Consider the following 20,840-nt stretch of genomic DNA (forward strand, 5'->3'; position numbering starts at 1 on the left):
GCTCAAGAGCCCTGCGTTGAGTATCACTGCAGTAGGGAATTTGTGGCTGGACTTGAAAAGGGGCTTTTCACGGCTGATTTCCGTGCAACCTGACAGAGCTGAAGCAGTTTTGCGAAGAAGAATGGAGTGTCCATTGCAGCGTCCAGATGTTTGAGCCTGATGAGACCTATCCACACAGACTCAGTGCTTCAGTGTTGCAGATGAGAACCTTATAGTGTGTGGTGTGACTGATAATAGGTATGGTTACTCTGAGCTGCTGGACTTGAGCATTTCCAATGTGCTTTACAGGGGGATCCTTGGGTGCAGCAGCTTGTCAGTAAGCTAATGGGTGAGTGTGGAGATTCAGGTACAAGCAGACTGACATTTGTACAGACACAGGCTCTGTGTCAGATGAGGTTAACCTTATATAAACCCCACTAAAATAGGACAAAAGTTCCTGGTGCTCTGGAACACTGCATTCATTATGAATAGAGGACAAACCAACACCAAGCTGAGGGTGTTTGATGACATATGAGCCCTGATATCACCACAAAGGCCAACATGGACCCGAACATGAATGTGAAATTGATAAACACTGTGGTCTTATTGACTGATTCATTCAGACTTATATCAAGGAAATAATTTAAAAAATAAAAATTTGTAATTGGAAAAAGCAGAACTTATGGTGTTAAGTCTGCTTTAGGCTACAAGATAAAAAAATAAAATAAAATGAAAGTCAAATAAAAAGATAAAAGGTTGAAATGATCAGAGAAACGTCACGAGGGAAAACGAAATCATTTGGGAAAAAAAGTCAATTTATGAGGTTAAAGATAAAGGTTCAGAATCAGCAAAATTAAATATTTATCACATAATTATTACGTAGGATTTATATAACATTGCTATGCTTTGTTTTTCCTGTTTCTTTAAGAACTATCAAATCATCGAACTGCATTATCGATTGCTCATGCCTGCGCGGTCATCAGCAGGCGCCGTCGTCCTCCATGTTTCTCTCAGCTCCTCTTTTTCGAGCTTTGTATCATGATATCTCCGTCAGAGAGCCTCACAGAAATACAGCGGCGGATAGATGAAGTCAAGCGGTTTCTGTCGATCACTCTCAGCATCGCAAACGCTCACACTGTGGAGTTTTACACTCATGACGTGTGGGAGAGGTTTGTGGCCGTGTCTCCTCAGGAAGTGCTGTCAGCGGTGAGCTCATGCAGTGACCAGCAGAGGGAGCCAGAGCGCCACAGCAAAGGTCAGTGTTGTGCTGAGAGGCTACTGCAGGTGCATCTAAAAATGTTTGAAACGTATTTTTAGTGATTTAATTTTTAAAAAAAGAAGAAGGAGGCATGTAGGGTATTCCTGCCCAAATAGCGACATATTTCTATCCTTTTTTGTTGTAAATCTTAATGATTTCAGCTTACAGCCAATGAAAATACAAAATCCAGTATCTCAAAACGTTAGTATCACATAAGACCAATACTTAAATACAAAAGTGTCAACTCTGAGCACTGATCAACTCTGTGATTTGCTGATATCTCATGATATTCCAGTTTATTGAGATGCACCTGAATGTAGTCAACATCTTCTGTATAAAACTTGATTTGTCTCTATTTTGGCGCCCTCTGCTGCTCATGAAGAGCCCTTACCTCAGCTAAAGGCTGTTTCTGCTATGTGTACGTTTCCTGATTTTCAACAAATTTTAAAACATTGATTGCTGATCTGGCTGTTTTTTTTTTTTGTTTGTTTTTTGTTTTGCGTTGCATTCTGGGTAGGGATGTCACCTGGCTGCATTGATCTTGTTTCCACATCTTTTCAAATGTATTCAGCTTACTCTTCATTACATCTGCTTCATCCTTAATGTCTTGTTTGCCAAAAGTACACTTTGTTTTAAAATTATAGAGGTTTTAAGGATGAAAACTTCATGTGTGGAAGAAAAAAGCAGCAAGGTGTCATCACTGTCCTTCCTGTCGAGATTTTAAAGACACAAAGAATGGATTCACGACATTTATAACTGCTGTTTATAAACACAGAAAGGCTTATTACCACCCAAAACAGTTTTCCTAATTATTACAGTTATTTTAATCTTCTTAATTTTAAAGTTGCCAAAAATATAAATGCAGAGCAGAGTCAAAGGTACTTAATACTGACTAATTTGACATGACATATTTATTTAACTGACATTACTTTGTAGAAATCTGTTTTCATTTTGACATTAAAGAGGATTTTTTGGTCAAAAAGCCAATTTGTATTCAATCCACAAAAGGGTAAAATGTCCAAAGGGATGAATACTTTGTCTTGGCACTTTATGTGTGGCTAATCCATCTCTGGTTGTTGTTATTTATACAAATTTTTAAGTTTGAAAGTGCCATGAAAAATCATTCAGTAAGATTACTGTATAATAGTATATCTTTAATAGTACAGATAAGAAAAGCCTCACATAATTCAATAAACCTCAATATTATCTCTGTCTGTCACCCTAACAGAACACTCAAAGACCACATTCGGCTTTTGCAGCGACACAGGCCGTCTGGTTGATACCTATGAACTGCTGCAGGCGGCCAAGGCTCACTCTCTCCCTGGCCTTGGAGTGTGTATGAGCAGAGATGAGCTACTGTGGACCCTCGGAGAGCCTGGGGGAGAGAAAGGTAGGAAAAAACAGATCTTCTAAAAAAGCTGTATCACGCTGAGAGACGGAAACCAGTCAAGGATTGACCCTTACTGTGATTGGGCCATAGAAATGATGAATATGACTCTCTGTTTTCCCCTTGCTCTTTCTACTCCAGGTGCTGAGCTGGAGCCAGACGAGTTTATGAACTCTAAGAAATCTCATGAAGTTCAGTCCATGTCAGAGGTGGTGGCCTGTTTGGCCCAGCACTGTGGAGTCAAACAGGTACAAGGACACGCTTAATAGCCTCAGGTAATGAGTTAATGACTGACTGAAAGGTGAATGTAGATGTTTGATTTTCCTTCCGTTCTTCTCTGTCCGACCCAGGTGATAGATGTGGGTTCAGGAAAAGGCTACCTCAGCTCCTTCCTGTCTCTGCAGTACGGCCTTAGAGTCTACGGCATCGACTCCTCAAGCACCAACACCCACGGAGCCCAGGAGAGGATCAGGAAGCTGAAGAAGTTCTCAAAGGCTTACCAGAAACACAGTAAGGCAGTGAGAGCACAGGGAGAGGCCTCTCAGTCACCTCAGGAGAATGAAGAAGGAATGAAAGATGAAGTTCATGGAGACGAAAGAGCAACGGAAGAGGAGGAGGTGCTAAACTGCTTACCAGACGTCAATTCTGCGATAGAGAAGCATTCAGAGCCCCACCCAGAAACAGACGAACTCTTCCTTAGCGCCCTGTCAGTGGATGTTATCAGGACTACACCTCCCAGAGTTCCTCCAAGCCAGCTGAGTGAAGAGGAGAGGGAGCGAAGGAAACGGGAGAACCTGGAGAGGAAGGCTAGAAACAGAACAGACAGTGCTAACACCATGTTTTCACCACTCACGTCTTACGTCACAGCGGAAACAGAGCTGCGAGAGCTCATCAACGAGCTGGAGGTAATATGGTATAAACGCAGAGATAATCAGAAAGGCAGTCTAAGCCTGTAGCATATAAGAACACAAAGTATTTTCTTTTCCCACATTCCTGACTTTTTAACTGATAATATTTACCCTTTGCTTTTTCCAATTTTTACAACTTAATGAGGATATTTTAAATTATCATGGTTATGTTTACATTTTCAGACTGGAGGAAATCTGCAGACCTCATACTGCTGGGCCAATGATAATGAAAATATGATCTTGCAGGCCGGGTATAACTGCACAACAGGCCGGATTTGGCCCCTGGGCCTTTAGTTTGACACCCCTGTTCAGTATTTTCTTTTTCTTATTTCAAGGGATACTTTAACATTTTGGCAAATTCACCCATTGCCATAATTCCTATAGTCTTAGTAATAGGTTCATTACCTTTAGTTGTCGGTGCAAGCTGTTTCTAGATCGGCGCTTGCCGAGTTCGGACCTGCTGTGCCAACTCAATGAAGCAGACGGTATTCCGGCTTTCCCTCATCAAACTCATCAAATACACAATCCAACAACTCCAAAACGCTCTCGTAGACAAGTTGTGACCTGCACATTCACCACGCTATGAAATAATAACGTATAATTATGTAACATTACGACACATGAAGCAAATACTCCGAACTATTTCTTGAGTAAACCACTGGGCGGAGTGACACAGTGCAGCAGCCGTGTCTGGAGTGTAGTTCCGGCTTTGCATTTAGCTTTAAAACATCTCCGTCTCGTAATGTTCCATGATTATTTCATTGTGTGGTGAATGTACAGGTCATAACTTGTCCATGAGAGCGTTTTGTAGTTGTTGGAAACTCTAACCAAAATGGTTTACGCCTGATTTTTTAAATGTTGCATAGGTGAGGTAAGGCTGACCTCAAAGTGTCATCTATATGGATGCTAAGGACTTATCCAGATTTCTAACAGGAGTGCTGGTGGATGCCAGGCTGATGCCTTCTAAGGCAGTTACATCATTAGAAAAAGCCTGTCTGAGATTAACAACACAGACAAGAACATTAGAGGTTTGGTGCCACTTTATAACCGCTTTTCCTCCCCGTTAGTTCTTAATGATGTATTTGAATGAAACAAGGGAGTATACTGTCGATGGAAACACTTATCAGTAAGGGCAACAAGGGACAGGAGAAGGAGGGCAGAGCAACTCACAGACTGTGCGTCTGTCTCACAGCGATAACTTGGGGCTGAGAGCTAAGCTACTGTATTTCAGCAAGTAGATATGCAAAATTCAAATGGTGAAAAACAGATTGTACTTAAAGAGCAACACAGCTACAAAAAAACTGCACGATATTCACTTTGTTTCAAGAAACGGATATTGTCATAGAGGACAAATTAAACCTAGACTGTGGCTTTTATACCAGGCGACTTATATTCTGGAGTTTACAGTAATACTTTACAATTGTAATGTTTTTGTAAGTGCTATACCTATTTAAAACATCACTGTTAAATGATACTGATATTATACAAAAAGAGCTTTTGAAATTTTGTTTTAAAACAAAAGTATTGTAAGTAAAGTCCTAAATACAGTACATAAACAACTCTTTCTCAGCTTTTAAATAGGTTTTAATTGTATCTGCAGGTAGTATTACATCCCAAACCAAAACCAAATATTAACAGTTGTAACAGTGATATTTGCACTGACACGAGAGATTAGCTGTTGGTTTTGGAAGCGGTTACCATACAGAAATAAAGCTAGTCTTACAGCTTTCCCCTCTGAGATTACAAGTCTGCCTGGAGTTTGCATTACTGGAGCAAGTGTGGGATGTTACTGTGGTGCCAAATGTGCAGGATGTCATCATCAATAAATCTGACCATCGATCTCCACCCTTCCTCTTTCCCTTTCCATTCCTCCTCTTTTCTCCTTCTGTTCTCTCCGTTCTTTTTGCGTGCTTTCTCCAAATTCCAGGATGCGGTTGTGGTCGGCCTGCACACGTGTGGCGACTTGGCTCCCAGCACCCTAAGAATGTTTGTGGCTAAAGCGGAGCTGGCTGCAGTCTGCGGTGTGGGCTGCTGCTATCACCTGCTGTCTGAAGAGTTTGATCCTGCCAGACAGGGTAACCACACACAAACACACGATGGCAGTAACATGCTCAGAGACACAGACGGGGACAGATTAGAGTGTTTGTCTCTCTGCCCATTTTTGAGAACATTTTGTGTCCGTACATGCCTCATAATCTCTCCAATCGCACCTGCTGTGTTTACATTATCACTCTGATCCAATCTGAAATGAAAAACCATTGTGTAGCTATAAATATAAAAGCAGAATCCTAAGCACACTCTCAAAGCCGTTAGAGTGGATTTATAGATTTATGAAGGCTTTTTAAAGCAGCTTCTCTTGACTTCTTCTATCTAGAGGAGATTCAGTTTTATGTGAATAACAAGTGCATGTGATTTAGCATGCCAAAATGCACAAAAATAGTCTGTAATCATCCTTTTCATGCCATCGTCTACTAATTTTATGGGGTATGAAATTGTCCATGTGTCCTCATGCAAAAGAGTTGATGCATTTTAGCCTTGATTCTTGTTAACATTGCAATCATATCATCAGGGCCCTCTGTACCTACTGCAAAGAGGAGAAAATTATATCTTAAACCTTTCTTACTTGAACTGAAGCTTAACAATGTGATTAAAGGCATTCATTCTCACTCTCTCTCCCTTCCTGGTCTTACAGAGCAGTTGAGGATGTAGGCCAGCTCCCGTAGTGGCCTTCCCCACCCTAAAAAGGAACTATGGAGCTCAAAAGCTTCATTATGAAACGGTTGTATGTTTATGCAATCCTCTCATAAGGAGAAATGCATCTTCCATGTTTACCATGTGTGGAATCAAGAGTGTAGCTTATTCTGTTCATTTACAGCATCTGGTTTTAGATGTGTACATTTAGGATTTTGATGCCTGTAGCCAGTTTGTCTCTTTACGTGCAAGAGCACATTAGCACTCAGGAGCCACAAAAATATTTGTCTTTCTGAATAAGAACCCACGTACACGACCACTTCAGATGCTCAGTCTGCTTCAGCAACTGTAAACAGCTCTGTGTGCCTCCTGTAATCTACTCTTCAAATAGAGGGAAGGGTTTTTGACCTCAAATACCTCGAAAAGGTCAGTCATGGCAAGCCATGTGCTGGGCAGAAGGCAAGCTAGCCTCATTGCTAACATGTTAGCTCCACAGCAGTTAGCAGACCACAGCTGAATATGTTATCATGGCTTTTTATAAAGTGTCCCTGTGGATTCACAGTGGCTTGGCCTCAGTCAGTGACCTTTTTTTGAATAAATGACATAAAAAGATGGCAAGCCGTCAAGTAGTCGCTTTCAGTACCTTTAAACCACATTGACATAAGTATTCAGACCCTTTGCAAAAACACTTGAAATTCAGCTCAGGTGCCTCCCACTTCTTTTGATCATTGATGAGATGTTTCTACACCTTGATTGGAGTCCACCTGTGGTAAAATAAATCGATTGGACATGATTTGGAAAGGCTCTATAGAAGGCCTCACAGCTGGCAAAGGAATCGTAGGAGAAGGGCCTTAGTAAGAGAGGTGACCATGACGAAGTTTAGGGACAAAGTTCCAGAGGGACAACGATCATTGCAGCCCTTCACTGATCTGGGCTTTATAACAGAATGGCTAGACGGACGCCTCTCCTTAGAGTAAAACACATGAAAGCTAGCTTGGAGTTTGCAAAAAAGCAACTGAAGGACTCTCAGACTGTGAGAACAAGATTCTCTGGTCTGATAAAACCTCAGTTCTAAACGTTATGTCATGAGGAAACCAGACATTGCTCATTGCCCAACACCATCCCAACAGTGAAGCATGGTGGAGGCAGCATCATGCTGTGGGGGTGTTTTTCAGCAGCAGGGACTGGGAGACTGGTCAGGGTTGAGGGAAAGCTGAATGGAGCTAAATACAGAGATTTCCTCAACGAACACCTGTTCCGCATCGTTCAGGACCTCAGACTAGGCCGAGGGTTCAGCTCCCAACTTGACAATGACCCGAAGCACACAGGAGTATATGAAGCTTTAACTTAGTGATTGTTAGCCTAGCTTGGCACAAACACTGGAAACATGGTGGAACAGGTGTGAAAAATACAAACCTACCAAACCCTTAAAAGCTCACCTTTTTAATAATGTTTTGTATAGTAATACCACATTACTTTAGCAATCTAGTAAATCACCACAAAGAATAGTCTGCAATAAAAATCTTTTTTGAAGACTTGTTTTAAAGTATAAATTTACTTTTTAAGGATTTTTATTTGTTTTCCAGCTAATATTAAAAGGGAGACTATAAAAAATAGGCTTTAGCTAGTGTTTAAAGTACGCAAAAAACAAGCTGAATATTACTGTTAAGCTAGCTAGAAAGTCACTGCAAATTAAGGAACGAAACTCCACTTTGAACTTTATATTTTTTGGGCTTGTATTAAAATAAAAATACATAATTTAGAAGTGTTTTTTCACTTCCTAGCTAAGAGTTGGATTAAAAGATTAACATCTCTCTTATGTCTTTATATAGTGCTTAAGCTAGGTTAGCTAAGCTAAAACTAGCTAAAAGTAGGGAAATAAACTAGTAAACAAGGTGACCACACCAAAAGCTCATGTGGACATTGTGTCTTATCTAGCTAGAAAGTCACTGCAAAGAAAAGTCCACAATATTATCGAATGTAAGACTAAAATTTGCATTTTATTCATCTACTTTTAAGGACTAAAGAGATGTAGCTTAAAAGTTACTTAGCTCACAGTTTTCAAGTCGTTATTTAGAACAAAGCTAGCTGTTTTCTTACACTTTCTTAGCTAAGATAAGCTAAATTAAGCTAGGAAAAGTTAAAGCCCCCTGCCTTTAGCTCAGGATTACACTACTGTAAGAGTTTTGTTAATCTTCTCATATACTCTGTGCCTCTGCATTGGCCACGACCAACGCCACAGTAGTTAGTGTTTGTGTTCTGTCCATCCACCTGTCTAAACAGTCTTCACATAAAAGTCCACTCATTTACTTCTAATTACCCTACAACCCACCCACTCCCTGCAATTATAGACTTTGCAGGGACGTATAACCATCAGGCAATAGTTCCCTAAAGTCATACAATTTCTCTGATCTAATTTGTGACAGAAACAGAAATTCTAATTGATTTGAATAGTTTTTCAGTTCTGGTAAAGATGAAAGAGTGCTCTAACTTCTGCATCAATGAAACAGATAATTTCTCCCTTCTATTATGTTGAAGAATCTTCTGCAAATGTTTAAAATTCAAACCCTTTGATTGCAGTTGTTTGCAAAGCTGCCAATCAGTTTACTCAGATTATCTCCGTGTGTTTCCTCACAGAGTGTGTGAGCAGTGTTTGTGGTTTCCCTCTGAGTCAGTACCTCCGTCATCAGTCCTGGTTCTGTGGCAGAAACGCCAGGATGTCTGCATGTTTGGTGAGTTTGGATGACACTGCGAAAAAATGTGCAGAGCAGCCTCTTTCCTCAATAAACATGTTGTTTTGTATCTGCAGGGATGGCTCAGTCTGTAAACAAATCATTTGTGATAAACTGAAAGTTACTTCTTCTTAACTATAATGTGGTAGAGAATGTGAATTAAGTTTATTGTTATAGACTTGCCAGGAGTTGCTTAACCTTTCAGATTACAACTTTTTTTGTCATTATCCATTTATTTTAATACATTACAAGAAACTTCCATGTATTTTTACTGTGTTACATACTGGGAAAGGTGAGCTGTTAAGGTACTTAAGTATCAAAGAAAAATCCTTTCACTAGTTGTTCCACCTGTCTGATGTCTCTGAATATGTAAACTCTACTGTCATCATAGTGTTCACCCCACTGCTGCTCTCAGACACCCCTTTTGCAGACCAGTACTGTGAGACGCCACCTCTCTCAGGACAGAAATACACGCTGAAAATGTCAAAATAAAATCAGATTAGCTTTCAGTTAAGGTTATAGTAAGGTTTATAATACCAAAAGTTAAAGTCAAAAACCTGACCTGCAAAACGCAATTACAAAATGTTTATATAAGCCAAGTAAATAGTCTACTTAAAAAGCTTGTCCTTCCTAGGTAACATTGATAAGTAGCTAATTTAGCTAAACCTAATGAAGCTATGTGAGCTACATTAACAAAAGCTGATGTAACTCTTTTATCTACCTAGCTACGGTACCTATGAAGCTAGCCTAGCAATCTTATCTTTATCTACTTTTGCTAAAGCTCATGCTGCTAAAGCTAACATAGCTACATTGGCTTACATAGTGACATAAATGTAGCAAGCGTAGCACTGCATTAACTTAGCTAAAGATAACAGAGCAAAAGCAATCCACTGTTCTTGTCGCTATTTCTACAGCCGGTCTATACAATATTTATCCCTAATTTAGACCTCAGACCTTTATTTCTGTTGTATTTATGAAATGTTGCCTAGTCTGTAATGTTAGTAATTTGTTTATGGATAAAGTTTGAAAAGTCTAAAATGGGAAATACATTGTACTGGCACTTTAAGTCACTTCTGTCCTGACAGAGGCAGCATCTCAAAATAATGGTCTGTAAAAGGGCATCTGAAATCCGTGGTCTGCAGCCAGACTCCTCTGCCATACACTGTAACTCTGCAGCCTTATAACAGAACAAGAGCTAACAATAAATTGGGCATACAGTATTACGCATAGGCTGTGTCCATAAAGGGGGAAAAATGGCATAACTTTCTAAGGCCCAGCTACTTAGGGGACCATGCAGGTTAGCAAAAATGTGATAAATTGCAGTTAAGTTAAGCTATAATACTATATTGTACTTAAAGCCAAAATAACAACCATTCTTGTCAAATCAACAAAAATACACATTCATTTATTATTGTTTCAGTAAAATGTAAATACCTTTTCTTAAAACTGAGTCAGCTTTTTTCTTGGTAATGGTAATAATGAGGGTGAACTGATTGAATTAAACCCTTTTACCAGTTAAATCAGACTTGATAGATAGGCCATGACCTGCACAAAAGTCATGATGCCAGAAAGAGAGGAGGAATTGAGGCAACTACCCAGCAATAATTTGGGGATTTACTACTTCTCAGCTCTAAAATGAGGCTAAAGTTAGCCAGGGGGCTACCAATCCACATACATACATACATTACACACTGTGTTATGTTACTTGTTTCAAGAAAAAGTAATCTGAGTACTATAATGGATAACTTTGAAACATCAGTGCTGATCATAACTCAGCTTTCACAGTACGATTTCATTATGACTTTATAAAAGAAGTCATTAAGAAGCTCTAAGTAGCTTATGGTACATGTGTAATCCTTATATTACAACTACATCTGCATAAATCAGTCAAAATAGTATATATTTAGCTGTGTGTTTTTCTTAATAGACAAAAATAAATATGCACAAACTTGAACACTGAGAAATAGACCTAAAATGTGTCTTTCTTTATGAAAAACAGGCACTGGAGAGAGTTTCAGTGGGCCAAGGGGTGAGTAAGGCATGCATTCAAACTGTATTATGTATTATGATTTAAGCCATAATAGCACAAGAATGTAATGTATGCTGATTGTCTTTGTCTGATCCATCACAACTTCCTACCCATCAAAGCCAATCAAATTGTTTCAAACCCTGAAAATGTCCTTATCTTCATCCTCCATCTTCTTCATGCTTTTATACAATCAGCCCATTAGTTCTGCTATTGTTTGAAGTCTTTGATTAACTTTCAGTGGTTTAAATTTGAAATGTGGAGCTCCAGGGTCTACGCCAGAGCTGATACACGATACCACCACCAGCAATTAGTATGGAATGTTATAAATATTAATGCAATCAATGTAGGATTGATTACTTGTTGGAACGGGGGGCTTGATTGCTCATTGGTCTTGCATCATGCTTTGAAAGTGTCAGAAATATTTATCAACTATTCCTATAAATTATAAATGGGACTCAAGAGAATAACATTTTTTCACGCAATACAAATAAATCAGTTTGAATCTTGATGATTTCCTCTTACAGATCCAGATGGAGTCTCTGTTTTACCGCGCAGTCCTTCATGTCATTCTGAGGGATCAATACAGCTCATTTAAAAGGTAAAATCCATCCTAAGATCATCATTAGGGCAATAAATAAACCATATAAATGTCCTACTGTAGCATAGATACTTCAATGTGAGAAGAGGAGTTAGTGGGGAAAGTAAGGGTGATAATTAATGATCCTTAGTGCAGCGTTCTGTACTCAAATGTCTCAAAAATGTCACGTCTGCAGGTGTCAATAGGTAACAAGCTCTGACTCAAATAGATGCGACCTGGGTCTAACTTGAAAACCTCAGCAATGGTTTCTGATTTTAAAGTTAGCAATTATAAAGCTGATATTAGTTCATTTTAAATTTAATGGTAGCAACACATCTGAAAAAGGTCGGGACAGGGCGATGTTAACTGTTGTGTAGCACACCCTCTTCTTTTAACAGCAGTTTGTCAAAAACTGGGAAGTGAGGAGACCAATAGCTGGAGTTTAGGGAGAGGAATGTTGTTCCATTCATGTCAGCTGCTCAGCAGTCCTTGTTTTATGATAAGCTAAATGTTTTCTGTTGGTAAAAGGTCTGGACTGCAGGCAGGCCAGTTCAGCACCCAGACTCTTTTTCTGTGAAGCCATGCTGTGATGGATGTGGCATGTGGTTTAGCATTGTCTTGCTGAAAAATGAAAGGCCTTCCCTGAAAAAGACATTGTCTGGCTATGACTGTGTTGCTTTAAAACCTCGACCTATTTCTCAGCATTGATAGTGCCTTTCTAGATGTGTAAGCTGTTCACACCATAGGCAGAGATGAAGGCTTTTGAACTGATAACAAGCTGGATGGTCTTTCTCCACTATAGTTCGAAGGATATGGTATCCATGGTTTCCAAAAAAAATGTTGAATTTTATTAAACTGACCACAGAACAGTTTTCCATTTTCCTATGTCTATTTTGAATGAGCTTTGGCCCAGAGAAGACAGCAGCGTTTCTCCAGATTCTCTTTATCTTTTGATGATATTATGTGCTGTTTATGGTGGGATACTTAAAGTCTTCAGTTTTTCATTGAGGAACACTTTTCTAAAGTTGTTCCACAATTTTTAGGATGCAGTTTTTAGCAGACTGATGAACCTATGCCCATCTTTACTTCTGAGAGTTTCTGCCTCACTAAAATGCTTTTTTATACCCAGTTATGTTTCTGACCTGTTTCCAGTTAACGTTATTAGTTGCAAAATGCTCCTCCTCATTTGCACTACTTACTTTTCTGGCCTTTTGTTGCCCCATCCCTACTTTTTTGAGATGTGTTACTGCCATCAAATGTAAAATGAGCTAATATTTTTTATAAAATAGTAAAATTTCTCAGTTTCAACATCTGGTATGTGCTATTGAGAATAAAATCCGAGTTTATGAGATTTGCCAATCATTCCATTCTGTTTTTATTTACATTTTTATAGAGTGCTTCAACTTTTTGGCATTAGGGTTGTATATAAAGGGTCATGATTGTCAGCTCTTTCTACAAACCCTGCTCCTGAAGCACCATATGTATTGAAATGGCAAAGAAGAGGAGGAACAGGGAGCAGAAACTTAATAAAAATGCAAAACAGAGCAATTGAACTTCCTATGAATGTTTCAGTTCAAAATAAAACAAAAACTGTTCTGCTGGGGACTAAACCAACCAGAGAGATCTTTGACATTTTATCTCTGAGTGAAATAAGTCCTGTTGTTAGTGGAACGAGTGGCATTGAACTGCTCTGGTGTTTTGGTTTCACTTTTGTACAACTGGAGGAAATGGATGTGTATTGTCCATCTTTATATATAGTCAGTGTTGTTTTCTGGTTGTGCAGAAGTGATGAATACAAAAGACAGGTGACATTACACATGAGTTAAGGAGTTTGTCTTTTTATTGGGCAAAAGTATGAAGTGAGTTGACTGAAATTATTTGCGTTTACTCTGCAGTGAAAAACGAGTCGGGAACGTCTACTCCAAAGCTAAATCCTTCGTGGACTACGTTCGCCGAGCTCTGCGCAGACTGGAGTTGGATGACTCAAAGGTTAGGAGCTGAATTTTACAGTTTACTGGGTTTTGAAGTTTCCAGGCATGGGGACGTTTAATCATGTGGTTGCCCCGGGTATCTATGGCAGTGGGGATGACGTATTTATGCCTGTTTTATGTCACTCACACCTCCAAGAGAAATAAAACCTCGTTCTTTCTCTTCACATGCTTTAACTCCTCATCACAATCCTTTATTTTCTTTTTACTCACTCCTCTTCTTTCTCCTCAGCTTTCTGACAGCGACATCCAACATTACCACGACAGCTACAGGCCCAGAATGGACGAGATGCATGCGTTCAATATGGTAAAACCTCCATGCAAGCCTTTACTTCATCTTAGTGTTAAATCTTTATCCTTTACTTTCAACCATAATTGCTCATTGGTGTAAAACATCACCATTCCTGTAAAAGGAGATATATAATGCCAATAAATTGCACCCTATTAAATGAGATCATGATTGTAAAGAAGAAAAGAAAGGGGAAAAAAACAACCTTTTGGTTTTGACTGAGGCCACTAATCGTGGTGTCAACCAACATAACTATTTTCTCCCATGACATAAAGCATTAGAGGGTTTTTGGGATCAACTGCCAGCTACTGGAAAGACTGGAGTCTTGGTGGTATGTCATTACAGTGATGCTTGAAAGGGATATTTTGCAGGAAGAGTTCCATTTTTAACACAGTTCCTGTGAAGAACACTGCAGTTAAATAAAATAAAGAAATAAATATTTAAAAACCAGTAATATTAATCATGTTTAATCCATTATCTTCCTCTCTGTGTAGTTGAAAGTGGCTCTGGCTCCCTGCATCGAAGGTCTGATTCTCCTGGATCGCCTCTGCTTCCTTAAAGAGCAGGTAGACTCATTTCTGTTGGCTCATAAATCATTCAGTGAAAAAATAATGCTCCAGAATACATTTACCAATCATAGTGCTGAAGTTTGAGTCAGATTTGTCTCTGAAGAGTTGTTAATTTAGATTGCTTTCACACCTAGATCATTTGGAGTGGTTGCTCTGAAACAAGTGGGTGCTCTTTTTTAGTCTGGTCCATTTGGACTAACGTGGAATCGCTTGGAAGAGGAGGTCTCGACTTGCTTTCAGTTGAACCCTGTTTACATTGAAAACACAACTGAGCCAGCATCCAGAACTAATAACTACACGTCTTGTCACTTTCCAGTAGTGAACAGTGCAAGCAGCACTATCACGTCTCAAGACTCAACAACATCATGTAAAGAAGAGAAGAAAAAGAAAAAACAGCCTTTGGTTTTGAATGAGGCCACTAATCGTGGTGTCAACCAACATAACTATTTTCTCCCATGACATAAAGCATTAGAGGGTTTTTGGGATCAACTGCCAGCTACTGGAAAGACTGGAGTCTTGGTGGTATGTCATTACAGTGATGCTTGAAAGGGACATTTTGCAGGGAGAGTTCCATTTTTAACACGGTCTCGAACCCTGTTTACAGTGAAAACACAACTGAGCCAGCATTCAGAACTAATGACTTCGTCTTGTCACTTTCCAGTAGTGAGCAGTGCAAGCAGCATCTCAAGATTCAACAACATTGCTTAGCTCAACATCTTGTCCAGTTCCTAGACTTTTGTCCAGCTGTTAATCCCTCCTTTCACATACTGCTGTCAGTATTCAAAACAATATTTAGATATCAATAACAGTGCTGAAATATCACATTGACAGAAGTATTCAGACTCCCTACTCAGTACTTAGTTGAAGCACCTTTGGCAGTTATTATAGCCTTGAGTGTTTTTGAATATGATGCAACAAGCTTTGCACACCTGGATTGGGGAATTTTCTGCCATTCTAATACTCTCAAGTACAGCCAGGTTGGATGGGAACCTTCGGTGGACAGCCATTTTCAGGTCTCTCCAGAGATGTCCAGTTGAGTTCAGTCAGGGTTCTGTCTGGGCTACTCTAGGATATATTCACAGAGTTGTCCCTAAGCCACTCCTTATCCTAGTCTAAGATCCTGAACACTGCAGAACAGGTTTTCTTCAAGGATATCTCCATACTTTGCCCGATTCAGCTTTCCCTCAACCCTGACCAGTCCTCTAGTACCTGCTGCTGAAAAAAAAACCCCACAGCATGATGCTGCCACTACCGTGCTTCACTGTTGGGATGGTATTGGGCAGGTGATGAGCGGTGCCTGGTTTAGAATTGAGGCCAAAAACCTCAGTCTTGGTTCTTGTTTCTAATGATCTGAGAGTCCTTCTGGTGTTTTCTTTTTTTTTTTTTTTTTTTTTTTTTTTTCAAACTCCAAACGGGCTTTCAAGTTTTTTTGCACTGAGGAGAGGCTTCCATCTTGTCACCCTGCCATAAAGCCCAGATCAGTGGAGGGCTGCAGTGATGTTGTCCTATCCATACAGGATCTTTGGAGCTCAGTCAGTGCATGTTGGGTTCTTGGTCACCTTTCTTACTAAGGCCCTCCTCTCCCATTGCTCGGTTTGGTCAGGCAACCATCTCTTTGAAGAGTTGTGTCTTAAAAAGTGGTTTGAAGTAGTGTTTTCTTCTTGATTTTGCAATGTTGGAAGATAAATAAAGCCTAGCCAACAGAGTAAATATACCATCTTAAATACAATAAAATAATAACATTTTAAACATCATGTTTTGCCTTTCTACCACAAAAAGCTCAGTTTTTCAAGTAGAAAAACCAAAACACTCATAGAGGGAACAAACTCGAATGCATTACAATAATTTAAAGTGATAAAATATTGTTCAAAACAAATTGACTCTATATAAAATGCTATCATTAAATCACGTATATGGAGCCAGCTTACTCCCCTTTTTCATTTGGACTCATCGTTTTAATTTACTCATACAGCTCACTGATTGGGATTTGTTATTTTGCTTCCTCAGTGATGAAAGCCAGAATGCAGAAATCCCCTCTGAGATCTAGAAACCTTTTTGATTCAAACCACTGACAATAATACATGTAGGTGTGGCCTTAATTAAAACCAGCCAGCATTGTAACATCGTGAGTCTGTGCAGCCAAATACAACATGCTGATCTTTAGCCTGAGTCACCGTGATGAGATTTGTTCGAGCTCGAAGCTTTGAAGTCATGATTACATGCAGAGCTGTGTGTCAGATAGACTTCCTTAAAGTAGTCATGTAATCAAACGTGCTGGTCAGCTTTTGGAGATCTCCCCCAGAGGAGAAGCCGAGGAGGAAACAGAGGAGTGATGGATGGATGTGGATTTGATCCATATGATGATAAGTGTGATGAAGCATGTTCAGCTTTAGAGGAGGAAACACACAAAGAGGTTTATCAAGTTCTGAGCAGAGAGCTTTCATTATAATCCAGAACCGCACTATAAAGATTCTGTACATTTGAAACGAGCCATCAGGCCTTTGATTTACTTTTGATTGTTGAACAAAAAATGTACAATGTTTAAAAGTGTAAAGGACTGTTACGTACTGTTAAAATGAACAGAAAATGGTAACAGGAGCTACTATTTTTACAACAAATTCAAGTGTTTGAAGAGCACGGATAGTGTTGTGTTTGAACTCCATGAAGATGGTCACTTGGTCTATCTGTCAGGCCATCACTGTAGTAAAAACACTGAGGTATCTCTACAGCATGTATCTAGCTGACATGCATGGTTCCCAGAGACTTATCCTGCTAATCTAGTGGTTTTTTTTAGACTACTCATCCAGTGTAAACATAAGATTTATGCTTCTTGTTTAGGAAAATTTTAAGAACTATGACATGAAATGTTGAAGAAACATTCATGGTTCCTAAATGATGAATTCTTAAGCATATTTTCAAAGCATCCCAAATAAAGTACCCCCAAATTTCTTTATATATTTCCCAAATGTTTGAGTGAAATTTTATCAGAGAGCAAAAACATTCCAGTAAGAAAAATCTCAAAAATTTCCATGTGGATTTCTAAAAACATTTCATACATTTTTGTACCGTTTGATTTCTTTCTTTGTTTGTTTGTATATTTGTTTTGTTGACTTCATTGATTTTTGGTTGTCTGTTTCTGTTCTGTCTTCTTGGTACTGTATGTATGTACACTTCATCACCAATAAAAAAAAAACAAAAAAAACATTTCAAGTAAAAACCCACCCGAAATGTCCTAAAAATCTCCCTAAAGTTTCCAAACTTATTTCCCAAATTTCAGTGAAAGAATCTTTAAAAGTTTCCAAGGCCAACATCCCATCAATTCCCAAAAAAATGTACAATCATCCCAAATTTCCATGAAAATATCTAGAAATACTGAAACAAATTCCCCCCCAAAATCATTTTTAACTCCCCAAATATTACAAATACACTAATGTGAAAACGCTGAAAGATTCCAAAGCAAATTTCCCCCAAAACTACCAACTCTAAAATATACATACACCCCCCCCCAAAAAAAATCCTAAATACCCAAATAAAATTTCCCCAAATTTCCATCGAAATTCCTGAAATTTCTCCAAAAATTTTAAGCGAATTGCTTAAATTTCATATGTTGTAAGAAACCCAAGATGTAATTTCCTCATATGAGCATGCATGCACCCCTACAGGGTAAGGAGACATTATGAAACAGGCTGCATTATTACTGAGAAAATAATTACCAACATATGCATTTTTGCTGATGACTTTAGATTAAAAATAGAATTTGGTTGCCATTTCTTTTAGGATTCAACCATGGTTTTGTCGATGTCCATGGGCCCCTCCATAGGGCTGCGCGCCAGAAAGCGTTCCCCTTTATTACCCTTTATAGGCAGCCATGTCTCGAGGATGCATCTTGGTTAGGAGTTGACTATTTGGAGCTAACTGTTAATATAACATGGTTTAAAAAATCAAATACAGCTTCAAGTTCCTCTGGATCTTTGCAAATCCCCTTGCGTCGGTGGCATCACCACACCTGACGGACAGAGCTGGACATTGGGTAGAAAGAGAGTAGGGAAAGCCATGAATGAAAGGAGCCACAGACCCATGCCACCCACTTTGACAACAGCCTGTGTTCATGGCGTGCATCAACATAAGTCAGCTTCTGTAAGCATTCTAATGCACTGAATCATGATAATGAAGGTGACTGACTAACTAAACATAATCACTTTTTGTATATGAGTCATTTTAACATACTAATACTACACTTATGAGCACCATTTCCTCTAAGGTGTTTTACAGCACAGTTGCACACTGCTTTCCCTCTATTTGCACAGGAGAGAAAAAAATTACGCACTTGAATATCCTTGACAAGTTCTCCCTTTTTTATTTTATGAGTGAAGGCTGCATTCACATGCCTTAGTTCAGTTTGTACTTATGAGGAAACCAGATTTTAAAAAATGGTTAGAACAGACAACATGGTGCTGAGAGCTTCTAAAGTATCAACAAGCCAGTGTGAGTTTTGCTACTAAGCCTCTATTTTCATCTAAATAAATATCATGGAATCACTAATTCATTAACAGTACCAGCACTTGTACAGTGTTAATATTTTGTTTTACTTGTAAGAAAACTTCCAGTACAAACCACTGTAAAAGTAGCTCAAAAGCCAGTTAAACTGTTTGTATTCCTTTCAATTTAATAAATTTACCCATGGAGGAAGACGGGGAGTCCACCTGAAACAATATTAGCACAGATGTTTCTTCCCTGGGGATTCAGTGGAGTGATCTTTAAAAGGGGGGAACATCATACAACTGATTTTTCCAGGGGGTCACAGAGCCAAACCAGGAGAATAATCAAGTTTTTATATCCATGTGTTTTTTTATTCTGTACTAATGTCTGTTAATGTTTATAACTTTGTGTCTCACAGGAGGGTTTATCTTTCTCAGCACTGGTGCAACTGTTTGATCCCCTGCTGTCACCGAGATGCTACGCTGTCGTTGGACTGAAGAGTCATGAGGGAAGATGTTCAAGCTGATTAAATTAAACATATGTACATGATTATAGTCTGCTTTTCAGGGCTCATGACTTTCTGATTATATCAGTAATCAAAGTCAGGGATTATTGTAGTTTCTGTTCTTTTTTTACTCATGTATGATTTATTTACACTGTCTCTGTATTACATGTTTTGTTTTTTAAATAAAAAGTAAGAAATGAGGGCGTAAGGGGAGGTAGAGCAACAGCATTATCCAGCTCTGCATCTCTAGTCCTCTTTCCAAGCTCTCTCTTTAGACTTTCTCTGGCTCTTGTGTTCTCTTTGTCCTTGTTGGTCCTATTTTCATGATAATGGTCACCCCATTTCGGGGTAAGTAGGGGTCATGGGCTAGAGAGTATAGCATCATCATTGCCACTATCTAAAGCTTACATGTGAAAAACTTAGGTCAGTTGAAGGTGGCAATGCTGTTTCCACTTTGATGGCCATGTTTAATTTAATTGAATTTTATTGTATTAAATAGGGATGATGCAGTTTAACAGGTTTATTACTGTGCATGAGGCTGATGTGCTGCACAGAGAGTTCATATTCCTGCTTTTCCTGTGCTGACAAGGAAAGTCTGTGGCATGGAGAGAAGCAGCATCAGTGACATCAGAATGACATCAACTAAGTTAGAAGCAGAATAAAAGAGGAGCTGGGGTTGAGGAGGGTTGTAAAATACAGCTTGCAGAGGGAACAGCAAAGCGTAGCCAGGCTAAAGCAGTTTAAATATGGCAGCATGAGTTTGATTAGCCAATAGTGTGCTTAGGTCTGGCCATAAACTGATGAGGGCTTGCAAGAAATCAGCTGATCTTGACTCCCTGGCCTGCCTGAACTAACACTAAATGCTCTGAACTAATGCAATACGCTTATTTTCATAAAATGTACAACAGTCACAGTAGTTTACAAAAATGAAAGACACATACATAAATTCTACATAAATTCCCAAGAACTTGAATTGATTAACCTGCTCTGTTTCTTTATTCTTTATGTCGTCCTTAAAACCTTCAAATGAGCTCTGTTTCCTAATGGGGAAATACATAAATACGTTTTATTTAGATTCAAAACAAGATGATTAAATTCCAGCCACTGTTGGGCATCATACATGTACTCAGGACCTCTGCTTCCTTATTAGGTGACTTAGCAGGAGCATAGATGACTGCAGCATTAGCATAAAGCTGGATGCCAGCCTCTGCTCTCTGTTCTGAAGACAAATCAACTGTATTGTTAAAGGAATCAAATGGCAATAGCTTGGACAGAGGAAGGTCACGGTTGACAGTGTCAAATGTCTTTTTTAGGTTGAGAAACATAGCCCCCACAACAGCACCACTGTCAAGAGATCACTTTATGTTTTAAATACGGTAACTATTAGTGGTTTCTTTTGAGTATTTTGGACTAAACCAGATTATTGAGGATGAAGGAGTAGATTGGTCT

At 39.0% G+C, this 20,840-nt stretch overlaps 1 protein-coding gene across 1 annotated transcript; it reads left to right on the forward strand.

Annotated features, from left to right (window-relative positions):
- Positions 1–953: 953 nt before the first annotated feature.
- Positions 954–19,665, forward strand: mettl25 (methyltransferase like 25). Its single transcript, XM_041781381.1, has 12 exons — positions 954–1,234; positions 2,466–2,627; positions 2,766–2,872; positions 2,975–3,529; positions 5,460–5,607; positions 8,861–8,955; positions 10,955–10,984; positions 11,509–11,582; positions 13,457–13,550; positions 13,782–13,856; positions 14,333–14,404; positions 19,305–19,665. The coding sequence occupies exons 1-12, from the start codon at positions 1,018–1,020 to the stop codon at positions 19,410–19,412; spliced, it is 1,737 nt and encodes a 578-aa protein (XP_041637315.1). The 5' UTR covers positions 954–1,017; the 3' UTR covers positions 19,413–19,665.
- Positions 19,666–20,840: the final 1,175 nt, after the last annotated feature.

Source organism: Cheilinus undulatus, linkage group 23 (assembly GCF_018320785.1).
Source record: "Cheilinus undulatus linkage group 23, ASM1832078v1, whole genome shotgun sequence".
NCBI classification, from domain to species: domain Eukaryota; kingdom Metazoa; phylum Chordata; class Actinopteri; order Labriformes; family Labridae; genus Cheilinus; species Cheilinus undulatus.